Source organism: Musa acuminata, chromosome BXJ2-5 (genome assembly GCF_036884655.1).
Source record: "Musa acuminata AAA Group cultivar baxijiao chromosome BXJ2-5, Cavendish_Baxijiao_AAA, whole genome shotgun sequence".
NCBI classification, from domain to species: Eukaryota; Viridiplantae; Streptophyta; class Magnoliopsida; order Zingiberales; family Musaceae; genus Musa; species Musa acuminata.
The window spans coordinates 18,868,216-18,882,804 of NC_088342.1; the positions used below are offsets into that span (position 1 = coordinate 18,868,216).

General features: G+C 39.3%; 1 protein-coding gene across 2 annotated transcripts in view; it reads left to right on the top strand.

Annotated features, from left to right (window-relative positions):
- Nucleotides 1-6,673: 6,673 nt before the first annotated feature.
- Nucleotides 6,674-14,589, top strand: part of LOC103985272 (zinc finger CCCH domain-containing protein 4) — a 50,578-nt gene continuing 42,662 nt past the window's right edge. The window contains exon 1 of one of the 2 annotated variants that reach the window (XM_009402924.3): nt 6,674-6,880. In XM_009402924.3, the coding sequence (XP_009401199.2) occupies nt 6,712-6,880 (169 nt within the window). In that variant the 5' untranslated portion in view covers nt 6,674-6,711. The remainder of the gene's footprint in view (nt 6,881-14,589) is intronic. The other variant, XM_065109003.1, reaches the window with a different exon arrangement.

Here is a 14,589-nt window from a genome sequence, read left to right on the forward strand (position 1 = left end):
TATCTCTAATAAGTTGGCTAAGGTACTCTATGACATTAGCGATGCAAATCAACATGCCTCTTTAAAACAATGATTAATTCATGAAAACATAGCTTTGTGCCACTAGATCATGCATAACTATAATATCAACAAAGGGCCCTCCAAGAATAAGTTTGAAAACTAATCTTCATTAGATTTATGACTCTGTACATTGGGACTTTCTCCATTTCTTAGAGCTCTATAGCTTTCTTGCACAGTTTATAAAGTGGATTCAGGCTTGCATTACAAACTCAATGTTTACTATAAATCTAAATGAAAAAAGTGTGGGGTTCTTTAAAGGGAGAAGGAGCCTAAGACGAGGCTATCCCATGGCCCCTTACTTATTTCTAATTGTCATGCAAAATCTTTCTCATTGGTTAAATCAGGTCATTACCTAATGAAGCATTCATTCATACCAGAATTATCATATATAATTGGTTATACTCACCTTTCATTTGGGACATCCTATTTTAATTTACAAACGATTCCTTAGATAAACTCAGTAAGACATCAACACTTTGAAATATGCCTATCGGTATCCTCCTCGACATTTTCTTGGGACCCCTCTTATCGATAAAATATTATCATTCTTTGATTGTATTATCCTCCTATAATCCATAGTATGTAGAATCAAAAAATGAAATACTTGTTACTTCTCTTATGCTAATTGTACCCTACTGATCAAATCAGTTATGATGGAAAAAAAATTATTCTAATATAGCGTGTTCATTTTACTATAATGGTAATTCATCGATTAGAATAAATAATACCTCGATTCTTATGGAATGGGGATGACAATAAAGGCCTCCACAAAGTTGCTTTGCACGACGTCTATAAACTATTACAAGAAAAGAGTCTTGGGATTCGAAGCCTTCAAATCCTAAACCGAGTATGTTTACTTTAGTTCATATAAATAATAGCCTCTAAGAAGGATTCCCTTAAGGTCAAATAGATTAGCCTCTAAGAAGGATTCCCTTAAGGTCAAATAGATTGTGAGATAATATTTAACTCGAAATTTTATTTGGATCATCCTAACTCTTAGTGTTTACTCGTGGAGCTTCAAGAATATATTGCAAACAAAGGTACATATTGAATCGATGGTTTTTCATATAATTGAAAATGAGAATGATATTTTTTGTTAGCTTGATCCATGGTACCCTAAAGGTATCCTAAAACTCTCTTCAAAGAACTATATTGATTATGAATTCATGCTTAACCGTTTAACTGGAGTTTCTAAAATTTACAAAGGTGGAACATATGTTATTGGTCACTCTCACTCGCCGACCTTAATCCTTATTTGGGATGTTCTAGTTAACATTAACACTTTTTCCCATACTCGAAAAGATTGCATGTTTTTGGAAATTGTTAACATTCGATGATTTTATTTTTATATAGCCATGGATGAACTTTCTACTATAGTAGAATGGAGTAATCTTATTTAGTTTAAGAGTAACATACTATGGTATTTTTTCATCTATTAACTTATTTGTTTAAATAAATTGAGTATATTGGATAGACCGACGAAGTAAAGAATTTGTACTAGTTCTTCCTACTACTTATGCGGTTAAGAATATGAAAGTGTTTATCATTTACTCTTTGAATGCACTTTTTAAGTATGTGTGTGAAGAGCCATTTTGAGTAGATGTAATCTATCTTGAGTCTCCACAGGGATATAATGCAGAATTGGCATGTGTATGCAATCATTGAAATAACGATAGTTTCATAAGCAAATAAAAAACTATCCGTCACAACTATTATCTATCATATGTGGATTAAGAGAAATCGTAGATCTAAATCAAACACCTAAAGATCTCATGATATCATTATCTAAGTTGTTATGCATGATGTAAGAGATTACATATTAAAATCATAACTATAACTTACATTACATCAACTCGGGCCATTGGTGTAAGTTGGAATCTATTTCTAACTTTGTATCTCCAAGTCTACATGACACTTTTGGATCGCAACCACAAAGGGTATTACTACCATGCATATTAATGCCTTTTTTTTTTTTTTTCTTGGCTAGGTTGGGATGTGTGTTTCGGGACACTTTTGAAAGCTCCTTTTTGTTATGCCAAAGATGAATCGAAGGAATATCTCATTCTACTACATAAATTATAGGCATAAGAAACAATTTACATTAATTATCACTCAGTCCATTTGATTCACAATTTGATATGGATATACTTAATATTGCATCGTAATTTTATTGGATTGCCTTAGAAATTCATTCATTTTTTTTGGAGTGCTTTAAAACTTTAGATTTCTTTTTTGTCTATCAAGAAATTAATTGATCAATCAATTTCCTTATAAATGACATGATTTTCATGAGTCTTGTATGTGATTTATTTATCTCACTAACTATGAGATTAGTCTCCTCGTGAGATGTATTTGATGCTTTACACGTGATAGTGATTTTTGTATTTTGTAACCATACTTATGTTTAACACACTTTTTTTCTCCTTAATATTAATATATATATATATATATATATATATAATAAAGGTTAAAAAAATGTTTTAAATAATAGTTCCGATAATGTTGTAAGATAGATTAGTACGGTACGATATGGGTCAACATGGCTCACCAATAAAAGAAAATTTCCTATGAGTGCCTACCAATACAGTTTGGGGCGACATGTACACTGGTATATCAGTATGCTATTTAAACTATACGCTTGGTATACCATGATATAGAATTAAAATGAGATGAGAGATAGAGGCAGTCAACCTTCTTTCTTATTCCACATAAAGCAACATTATTTTTTCTTTTCAGACTTTTTTTTTTTTTCTGCCAAATATGCGCTGTCAGTCTTTTTATTATCTGAACTGATACCATAAACATGGTCATTTCAATCAAGAAGTTTCTCTATGCTTTGATCTGACCAAGAATTGGAGCAAAATGCATTCAACTCAGTGGAGCTAATTAAGTTCAAATAAGAAGAGAAACATATAACAAAAAGAGATAAATCATATGATCCGAAGCAGATTTTTACCTAAAAATATGCTAAGGAAACTTTTGATATCAAAGAAAGAACGATAGCTTTGTCCACGGTTCAGTTCAAACCGGAATCAAATTAGGTCGATAATTTATTAGTTCTCAATAGAATTGGAACATTTTTTGGACAGTTTAATTTTATTTTTTTGATTATAGAAAATTGAACTAACGGTTCCAATTCCAACTCGAATCATTAGTTCCATAATTTAAAATAAAAAAAATTGGTCAAACAAGCTTCACCAACGATCCAGTGATCGATAGTTTGAGGGTTGGAGGAGTAAATAACTAGTTTGCCCATCTAATAGTTATATATTTTCAGGATAATTATTTTATAATTATAAAATATAAAATATAAAATATAAAAATATATAAAAAAAATTATCTCTTCCAACAGCTAAATAACAACTAGTTTTGGGGCATTTTAGAGAGAAGAAAAAAAAAACCTTTGAAAAAATCTATTTACTTACATACCACTCATTCTTCCTCATATTTGATTAAGCATTCATAATAAATACTCTTTTAAAATATCTTAAGCTCTCTCACACTCTCTTAAGCGCTTTCCCTAATACCAATGATAAGTGAAAGCTACTACTTCACTAAATCATTCATGCTCAAGGAGAATTTTGAAAGTTCGATCATGATAACACAAGAAATCCAGTACATCATTATTGAGTTAGAGAAACTCGATATAATGACCAAAACAATCAAGTCAAAGATTTTCAAGTTTCATTTCAGTTCCTTGTAAGTGATCTACAACTGTTGCTCTCAAATTTTCAAATTCAAAGAAGACGGATTTGAGACCTTTCGCATGCATCTTGAGAATAAACACCCAACACAAGCCGATATAGAAAAAACCAAATATAGATTTTCAAGTATCTAACTAAAAAAATGATGATGAACTAGTTAGATCTATTTCTGTCGAATATTTATCTTTTAATTTTCGTGAAAAGTCAAACTTATCGATTATTGTGAAATTAGTTTGAATTATGTTGTCCGATGTATTTCTCATTCTACACTTACTGCATAATCCTTGTAAAAAAAAGAGACTTATAAAATTCCTTTTAAGCTTTTGATAGTCGGTTTTTGCTGATATTAGAAATGATAACTAACAAATGCACTCCTATATAGGTAATCATATGTTATTGAAACGATAGTGATTCGACCATGCAAAAAAAATTATTGCCTTTGGAGTTTCTAATTAATGACATACTACCGATAACATTTGTATAATGATAAAAATTATTTTAGCATAGTACTAATTGGTTTTTTAAAATTGTTTCAATTGATCTTGATAATATATCTACAAATACTACTTCTACTCCTAAATTACAAGAAGTGTGTTAATCGGCTTTTGATGGTTTTCTTTTTTCATACAAGGTATTCTTGTCATATTTTAAATTTATATATCTAAGAAGGTTTTAGTTTTCTTGAAACTTTTCTTTCTCCCATTAAGTAGATTATTTTTTTCATCCACAAATAATAAAAGGGTTGACTATGTTTTATAAATTAAGTGACAAAAAACCTAAAAGATTTACTAGGGATGTTCCTACCTAATAGAATTCTAATTATGAATTATTTTATGAAATTTTGAATAAAAAAAAAATTATTATGTGATTTATTATAAATAATGTCAGACAAATCAATTATATCCACAACATTGAAATGTTTGTGAAAAAAAAATTAGAATCTTTAAAATTTTATAATGATGCTACTTACACCATATTCAATATTTATTATCTTATTATGCATATATTTTTAATTATTTATATTAATTTTATTAGTTCTTTAAAAGAATATCAACATGATTATGATTTAAATATGATTATCATGGTAATGAAAATAAAATAGATAAATTATTTTCTTGATATTCCGTTGATTTATCTTGCTGTTTTTGTTTTTGATCTTCATACTAGAGTAGATGATAGTTTGAGTGATTATTTAAATATTTATTATGAAAGTTTATATATGATTAAAAGTTAATATTGATAACAAAATAGATAAATAAAAAACTGATCATTAACTTATATGACCATTATAATGCAAATTATATTAGACAACAAACTATATGAACCTTCTTAATGTACGAATCAAGTTAGTAAGAGTAATAGAATAAGAGAGAGATTATTATTATAAATACAAAAAAGGGGGAATTCTTAGGCTCAGATTCCGAGCTTGAAATTTATCTAATAACTTTTTTGAGTTTAATGACAACATCATGGGTATAAAGTTTTTAATTTTTGATTGATGGGCACATTGTACAATTACCTTTTCAATTTTAGCGATGATTACAATGAAAATATTAGTAACTCTGATGTTCATAATAGTTATAGGGTAAGCTTTCCGCATGGGTCATATTCCGGATGAAACTCATTCGAATATGTCTCCAAATTAGTTGAAGTTTAAACATATATTAATAATTAGACCAAGATGAAATGAAAAAAATAGATTGTCCAGTATCAACCAAGGGAACGGTCCAAACAACTAAACATTAAATTTAATTTTTATATTATTAAACTCATTATACATTCAAATTTCATAATAGTAGAAATAAAATTTTAAATTTTTAATGTTTTAAATAGTTTTTAATTAAAAATGAAAAAAAAAAAAAAACTATTCGAACTGAAACTTGCCCAATTCGGTTCGTTCCCGTTCCAAATTTGAGGTAACTGGAACCACCGGTTCAGGTCTGGTGGGAAGGGCCCAATTCCAAAATCTTTGACGTCCACAGCTTTTGCTGTCGGCCCCACTCTCATAGACTCGGGGTTGTGGACTACGCTCCCGTGTTCGTACCGGCGCGCTCCGTGATGGCGTGCGAGCCTCGGCGCGGCCCTGCCCTCTCGTGTCGCGTCACGATGATGGGATTCCGACCCAGCAACTTTTCATTCACCGTCACGTCTTGAGCCAACTTTTTCACCTGCCGCGCTATTTGCGAGAACGACGGTATCTACGCGGGAAACGCTTGTTGGCTCCCCGCTTCATCCAATCATGAGATTGAAATGAAATTAATCGAGGGTAAATCACTAGGGTTTAGGACAACTATTGTTTCGAAGCAGCATCCCTGCTGCTCCAAAGTGCCAAAGCCAACTCTCAAACCTTAACGTGCTCCGTGAGTCGGAAAGTTAGGAGCGGTGCTCATGTTACAGGACTCACGAACGACCACAGGCACGGGCGTCACAGGTGGTGCCCATCAAGCAAGCGAGGGATACGTTGCAGTCGCCGGCGACTCGCCACATCCCCAGCCGTATCTCTATCGAAACATTTCTATTAACAAGTTTGCTGGCTTGCACATGTACATGCTTGTACATAGTATTTAGAAACGAAGATATATTTTAAAATATATAAATATTTAAATATTATAGATAAGATAATTTTTCAATAGAAAGAAGGAGAAGGTGATCCGCGGATGCATAAGAGATAACCAAATCCAATTATAACTTCCATCTAATTTGCAACTACCACACGTCACAGCTCGAATGGTAAGTATTTAAAGTTTAATTATATGTCAACATACTTTTGTTCAAGATAACATTAAACGAGAGCTCGGAGGAAACTTACCGCGATGCTTCAAAAGGAAAGGCGGGAGGAAAGTGGCGTAGGAGGTGACTGCATCGTTTCGCATCCCCTCCATAAAATATCTTCCCCTGGGCCTTTCTGTTTCTGACCTTTTTTACTTCATTTGCTTCGCCTCGAAGAATGGTCAGTAACGGGGAGACCTCCTCGGTGGCGTCGTCGTCGTCTTCCTCCGTCCTAGCCACAGTCACCGATGGCCGTCCGCCGCTCCCGGTGATGGCTTTACGGGACAAGATCGTCGCCAAGATTCTGGGGAATCGGGTGACTCTTATCATCGGTGACACCGGCTGCGGTATAATCTCAATGCCATCTTCTATCGATGATGTATGATCGATCGAACTTTCGTCGTCGGTGTCTTAGGTCTCCTGCTACTGTTCCTTGTTTATATGCTGTTGCAATTCGCCTTTTGTTTCGTAGAATCGCGTCGGTTGAGAGAAAACCTGTGATTCTTTGACTACTGAATGATTACGTTAGAGATGTTTCTTCTTTCCATATAGAAGTTTGATTTCTTAAACCATGGCAATGTGGATGCCATCAATAACATTCCTGCTTGTGTTGACATTGAGTTCTTTGACCGTGGTTTTGAGAAGTAAACGGTAAAGGAAAAGCATGGGGGTTCGGGTTTACATGAGTACCGAAGTGATGTTTGTCGCTTTGGTAACGAGGAGTATTTACTGATCCTACTACAGGGTAGATGCGAGAAAGATTGTTGGTTCAGTCTTTAGGTTTTTGTTTGCTATTGGTTGCGGTAAAGCTGCTTATTGAGGATATTTTTTGTTTTAAGACAATGATGGCGATGCTTAAGTATATTTTCTTGAAAAAGGGGATGTGACGATGCCCGTTTTAAGACAAAGATTGTTGGTTCAGTGAAGTTTCATTCTTCATTTTATAGCCCTTTTCTTATATCATAGTCCTCGTTGTAAGCACAAAAAGTCATTCTAGAATAAATATAAACCAGTGATTTAAAAAGCTCTAGGTGCCAAAAGGCGTTAAGGTCCAAAAATGCCCGAGGTGGTAGGCGCTCGCCCGAGCGAAACGAGACGCTAAAATATAAAAATATATAATATAATTAATAAATATAATTATTTAAATTAATAATTTTAAATAAATCTAACAATATTAATAGTATACAGTATACTGTAATAGTATACTGTTGTATACTGTTAACAATATACAGAAGGAGAAGAAGGAAGAGTGTAAGGGGGTGCTGATCGTTGACTGAGAAAAGAGGAAGCGACAGGGGGAGCCGGAGCGGGAGAGTAAGGAGGCAGCGGGAGCGGGAGTGTAAGGAGGCAGCGGCAGAGGGAGTGTAAGGAGGCAACGGCAGCGGGAGCGGGAATGTAAGGAGGCAGCGACCGTGGGAGTGTAAGGAGGCAGCGATAGCGGGAATGTAAGGAGGCAGCGGGAGTGGGAGCGGCGATAGCGGCAGCAGCAAGCAGCGGGAGCAGGAGCAGGAGTGGGAGCGGCGACAGCAGCAGCGGTTGTGAGCAGCGACAGCGGCGAGCTGTCACGGACTTAGCTGGTTTTGCCTAAGTCGTGCGGCACCCTTGCGTGTTCGTCCGCAAAGGTTAGCCACCCCGAAGCCTCCCATTGTCCCTTAGGACCAACAAAAGAGAGAACGGGTTAGAGAGAACGCCTTAATCGGGATCCACAAGCAAACATCTCTGAAAAATACTTCATAGACAATGCAAATTACAAACAAACTTTACAAGCTCTGAACAGTTGCACAATAAAGGGTAAAATGGTCCATTACAGATCGAAAATCTCTCGCACGTGTCCACATGACAACCTTTATTTATAAGCCTAAAGAGGCCACCAACCCAACTAAAATGAGATTATTAAGCTTTCGACCGTCCCTCTACATGCTGTACAAGGCATGAACATACCAAAAGACACGGATATACATAAGCATTACATCAAACATCCTGTTTAGAAGTTTGTCCGTGACATTCTCCCCCACTTATTCCCTCGACGTCCTCATTGAAGCCTTTGTTGACACTGCAACTCCTCGCCTTTGCTGAGTCTTCAATCTTCTGCTCCAGCTACAATGCGCCTCTTGGCTCCTAGCTGCTCTCCGCTGCTGTTTTTGAGTAGTCGAACCTTTGGTCCGCCATGCTGCTTCAACTCACCAATGACTTTGACTCTGGTGTGGGGTTGACTGAGTTGTGTTGATCATTGTTGATTCCTGCGGATCCCCCCAGATGAAGGAAAAGACCATTCTTACTGTGCCAATCTCTCAAATTTCTCATGCTGCTTGAATTGGGTGGATGCTTGTTGGAGTTTTAACGAGCATCATCTCGCAAACTTCTGAAGTTTTGGGTCCTTCCTCCATAAAATTTGCTCATTGACTCTTTTTTCACTTAGTTGTCACATCCAAATAAGTTCGCATCACTTTCGCTTTCGATTGGCATTTCATTGGGAAATGAAGCGGACAATCTACTCTCAATAGCACTGATCACCGTTGGTGAGTATTTGACAACTATTGTCTTTCATTATCTTCGAGGGGTCTTTGAACTTGTGTAGAGCTCCTCTGCTGGATAGATAAGAGAATTGGGGTACTCGGTTTCGCCCATTCTCTTAAGGGTTGAGAAGGCAAAGGTTACTTGACTTCGCTCGCCTCTTCCAGGTTGTACTCCATGCATCGAGCTGGTTACTAGCCCTCACCTGCTCTTTGCTCACACTTCTGAAGCACTTGAAGTGTTTGCACTCCTTGCGTTGAGTTAGTTACTGTGATTCACCTTCTCAATGCCATCGAACTTTTGGAATGCAGGAAGTTTTCACCCCAACTTGGAGTAATTCTCTCATAGGTTTGGTCGCCTCTGGGATTGTATCGTCTTTTTCATCAACCCTGTCGCTTACTCCCCTGAGTAGCGAAGGTACAACACCACGTACTGCCTGCTTCGTTCCTTGGTTATGCACTCTTGCATGACCCGAAGTCCTTCACTTTCGGCTATCTTGATGAGAAGCTCATTGATACCGGTCTTACAAAGTTCCTCGGCCTCTACCCTTCAGCCTTGTCTCGGTACCTGGAGATTACCTCTGCATGCTCCATCTCCTCGGCCCCTTTCACGACCAAGCACTCTCCCTCCATGAGAGCAAGGGATCAATAATTTTCACGGAAGTCCCACCTCTGCGGTACCATGGCGTTGCTATGCCCATGGCCCTACTATCCGTCGCCTCGCATCTGCATTCCTTTTCTTCACGATCAGCAGATATGTCTTCGTGGCACTCCTCTGAGTCCACCTACATTCTAACTGATGCTTGATTTTAGGTAGCTAAGTCCCTCTGGACTCGTCGTCGCTTTCTCGCCCCTTTCGACCCCCTGCTTCAACATCTCTGTGTTCTCCAAGCAGTTTCCTTTGGTCGATGGAAAGACAGACTGCAACTCCCATGTATGGCCTCTACCATCGCATTATAGGTTTGCACCGATTCTGTTCTCCTTAGCTTCCTTGGTAGCAACGTTCGCTTACTCGACCTTATCCTCTAACTTGTCGGGCTCCCTTAAGCGAATATGAACTCTGGAGCAGTCCAACTCTCCAGCTGCTTCGATCATACCTCTGCATGATCAAGTCCCTCCCATGGAACTCACTGATACTTGCATTCGAACTTTTCCCTTGGTGGAACCCAGCCCCCATATGCTGATGACCAAGGTTTTCATCCGATGTAAAATTCGATGCACGCATGGAAGATCCGCCTCTGCGGTACCATGACCTTCAGTCCTTGAATCCATAGCTCTTCTTGCCGTCGTGTTGTTCACCGAAGTGGAGCTTCCAATAGCTCCCGATCATACCTTCGTATGATTTAGTCCCTCACGGGACTAGATTGTGTGTATCGCATTGCCACGAACTGTTCCACCACGATCCGCTGCACCATGTCGCCTCCTGGTGACATCTCTATTGTATTTTGATCCTTGTGGGATGAACTCGAATTGTGAACCTTCCATGTGTGGCCTCTGCCAATACATCGCAGGGTCTCTTCCACCTTCGATTTTGTTCGCTCCTTTGGCAATCGACCTTCATCCACCCACTCTTGGGTCACACTTAGATGAAGCATCGCTCTAGGACAGTCCATTGCCTAGTAGCTCCCGAAGTCCACCGACTTCACTGTAATTTGTGCATCATTGTCTGGATCCTGGGCCTTTGCCCCTACCAGCACAATCTCCGTTGCGCACCGCTTCCTTCATGACAACTTGAATGGCAACACTGTGGCATATTCTTCAAGAGCACCCGCCTGTGAGTCCTCTTGCCCCATGCTAAGGCCTTCTGAACCCAATTTCACCTTCGCAAATTGAGTCGCCTTAGTTCCTCCATCAAATGCTTCTCTGAGATAAGGTGCATGTGCCCAGAAACTCCTTTCGTCTTTGGCACCAAGCAAGATGAGTTCACTTCGTCAGAATGAAGGACCCATGGAACAACATAATTCTACTCTTGCCTCTACAAGAGTTCATGTCCTTGACCTCTGTCTAAGGAAAGCACTGTGCCTCCGCTCCATGTTCCAACTTCTATGCTGGCTCCCTTCATGCGGCTTGGGTACTTCGCCAAGTTACACTCCAGTTGCTCCGCTCCTCGTTTTTGCATTGAGTTGATGGTGGCCCTCGCGCTCACCATTCCACGGGTCAGCCCTCCCTTGAGTTCGATCTCGATATCGACTCCAAGTATGCCTTCATTTGAGTTGCTTTGGGTCGCTCCCCCACTTGATCTCGCAATGCATCCACCAATGTATTCTCTCGAGCGAGATCATGCGACGACTCTTTGTCGCTTTCTCAGTCCATTGAGCTTCGTGGAGTTGTTGTTTGTCGAGGTACTCCTCAACTTGTGAGGTCCGTCCCATATGATTCTCCCTCTAGAGAGCCGGGACTTATCCTTCCTGGATAACTGTCCCATTGGAGCAACATCTCTCTTCGTTTCGGAGACCACCATCCCTTTGGACTACTCCGATCTGCTGAACAAACTGTGCATTTTTCTGTCTCCTGCAAATGCACTTGCTAGATTGCAACTCCACGTCAATACACCCCCCGCTGCACCACTCAAGGCCTAGCAACATGCTGAACTTGTTGCACACTTCAGCCTCCTACGGACGTATCCTTCACATGCTGAAGAGAAAGTTTCAATGCTCCATGACGCCGAGTTTCGGTCGCCTTGGGATGGCCACGAACATTTTATCATCCGCATACAAGTCCATGCATGAGTACCAAATTCTTCGAGTTAGCAATTCCCCTCACCTCTGTGAGCTTTGCAAAACTCTTTTGGTCGTTGAGCAACTCATTCCACCTTGCATGGTCTCATCCTTTACCAAGCGCCTCGCTTGCCTTGAGCACCATCAAGTATGGTTGTCAACGTTGAGCCGTAGCTCAAACTCAACCATCCCAACCTTTGTATGCTCCGCATTCTTCCAAGCTTGCCTGTTCTCGTGGTGCCTTTTGCGCGAAGGGTTGGCCATTCCTCTGAATGCCAATGTCAGATGCCCGCTCCTCCGAGCGACTCCTTTTCCCTACATCTCCATGCCCGTTTTCCCCCAAACGGTCGCGCGTGTGCTGACTGCCCTCAACGCAGCCCCGCTAGGTCCCCCACGTTTGCATGTTAAGTGTTTCTATGAGTGCTTGTCCCGCTCTGATACCATTTGTCACGGACTTAGCTGGTTTTGCCTAAGTCGTGCGGCACCCTTGCGTGTCCCTCCGCAAAGGTCAACCACCCCGAAGCCTTCCATTGTCCCTTAGGACCAACAAAAGAGAGAACGGGTTAGAGAGAACGCCTTAATCGGGATCCACAAGCAAACATCTCTGAAAAACACTTCATAGACAATGCAAATTACAAACAGACTTTACAAGCTCTGAACAGTTGCACAACAAAGGGTAAAATGGTCAATTACAGACCAAAAATCTCTCGCACGTGTCCACATGACACAACCTTTATTTACAAGCCTAAAGAGGCCACCAACCCAACTAAAATGGGACTATTAAGCCTTCGGCCGTTCCTCTACATGCTGTACAAGGCATGAAAATACCAAAAGACACGGACATACATAAGCATTACATCAAACATCTTGTTTAGAAGTTTGTCCGTGACAGAGCGGCAGCGGTTGCGAGCAGCGACAGCAGCGAGCAACGGGCGCGGGAGCAGCAACGAGCAAGGTTAGGGTTGGGCAGCGATAGCTGATATCGGTTTTAGTTGGTTCGATTGAACCAACGAATCACCGGAGACCGAACCTGACCAAAAATCCTGGTTCGGTCGCCTGGTTTAACCCAGGCGCTCGCTCGAAGCGCCCAGCCCCTAGGCTCGGGCGAGCGCCCAGGCGGCGCCTCTTTGAAGCGCGCCTCCTGGAAGTTTAGCGAGGCGCTCGGGCCTTGCCTCGCCTCGTCCGAGCGCCCAGCCCCTAGGCTCGGGCGAGCGCCCAGGCGGCGCCTCTTTGAAGCGCGCCTCCTGGAAGTTTAGCGAGGCGCTCGGGCCTTGCCTCGCCTCGTCCGAGCGCCTTTTTAAATCACTGATATAAACAAAAGAAAAAAAGAAGTAATTTGCTAAAGTTAAAAATAATAAAGATGTTCAATCCAAAAAAATGTTAATCTAACTTAAAAGCTAATCTTTTAGTTTTAGCAAAAGAGATTTCCCACAAAATTTATTGATGGTATTCGTTTTTGCTGTTGTAGCTCATGTTTATGATTATCAGAAGGCAGCAAAGCTGTAAAATCAACATAGATTTCTTTTTAAAAAATAAACTTTTTACATTTACATTTATGCTAGATGTTCAATTGAATGATTGTTACAAAAATCATGCTACATTGCAATCATGCAGGTTGTTCAATTAAAAAGTATGAGTACAAAAATCATGATGTGATCGTTAAAAAAGGTAAAAGAAAGAGAACAATTTTTAATTTTTCTTAGTTCTTTTCTGTGTTGATATAGGATCAAGGAAGTAGTTAGGAGAGGGCTGTAACCTCTGCTACCTTGAAGAACATTCTGATTGCTCACAGTAGCTGCTTCTTGAATGTTAAATTATACAAGAAAAGAAATTAACAAGACAATATAGAATGAGTTTCTGTTGTGAAGGAGATTATCACAGACCATGGTACTTTTTCTGCATTTATCCTGTATGATTGACTAATATTACTAATAAAGTTGGATGAATATTACTAATCTGTGTCAATCTATCAGACTACCATGTTTACCCTCTAATATTTTGTTGTTCATCTAAGTTGTCTTTGATGAACTGCTAATTGGTCTTTATGAAAAGGCAACATTTCTATAAAAGTTAGAGTCAAAGTAGTCCTTTTGGGTTTTTGGCCAATAAATACAAGTGGTGGGTCAAAGTGTATAATGCTTTGCACATGAATTACAAAAGGAGGATCAGATCGTAGGATGGAATGTGGTTTATACCATGGTGTTAAATATTAACCCATTATTAGTTTAAACAAATTGTTGGTCTAGTTTGGAAATAGTGTATAGGGTGATATATCAAACTCTACTTAATATCTGAAAATAGTCACAACAAATTAAATCAATGGGTGTCAAATTTTATGGTTTGTTATTGGTGCTTGACGCCAACCGATAAATACAGATTGATAGGCATGGTTCACTTTAACAGTCCGTACCGATGTACCGATTAGTTGTTGGTGTGGTACATACTAAGCTATACCGAGTCATACCAAACATGTCGACACATGGTATATGGGGGCATATTGATGTACTACCCATATTGGTCCCTTGTTGGATTGGTACATGTTGTTGAGTGGTATGGAGAACCTTGTTGATAGGTATTTAGGGGTCTCACCAATATTCAAAACCATTTGCTCATACTGTGGGTTTCAGATGTTGGACAAAGAATTTATTACGGACTAGTTTCAAGCAGGGTTCTCAATTTTGATGTGTACTGCCCGGTACGGGTGGTATGTATCGGTCCGAGAGGATATCGGTACACGGACCATCCTCTACTGGGCAGTACCAGTGTTTTGACTTTACCGAGGCGTACTGATAGATATCGCCTCGGATTTCGACCGTTACCGAGGCA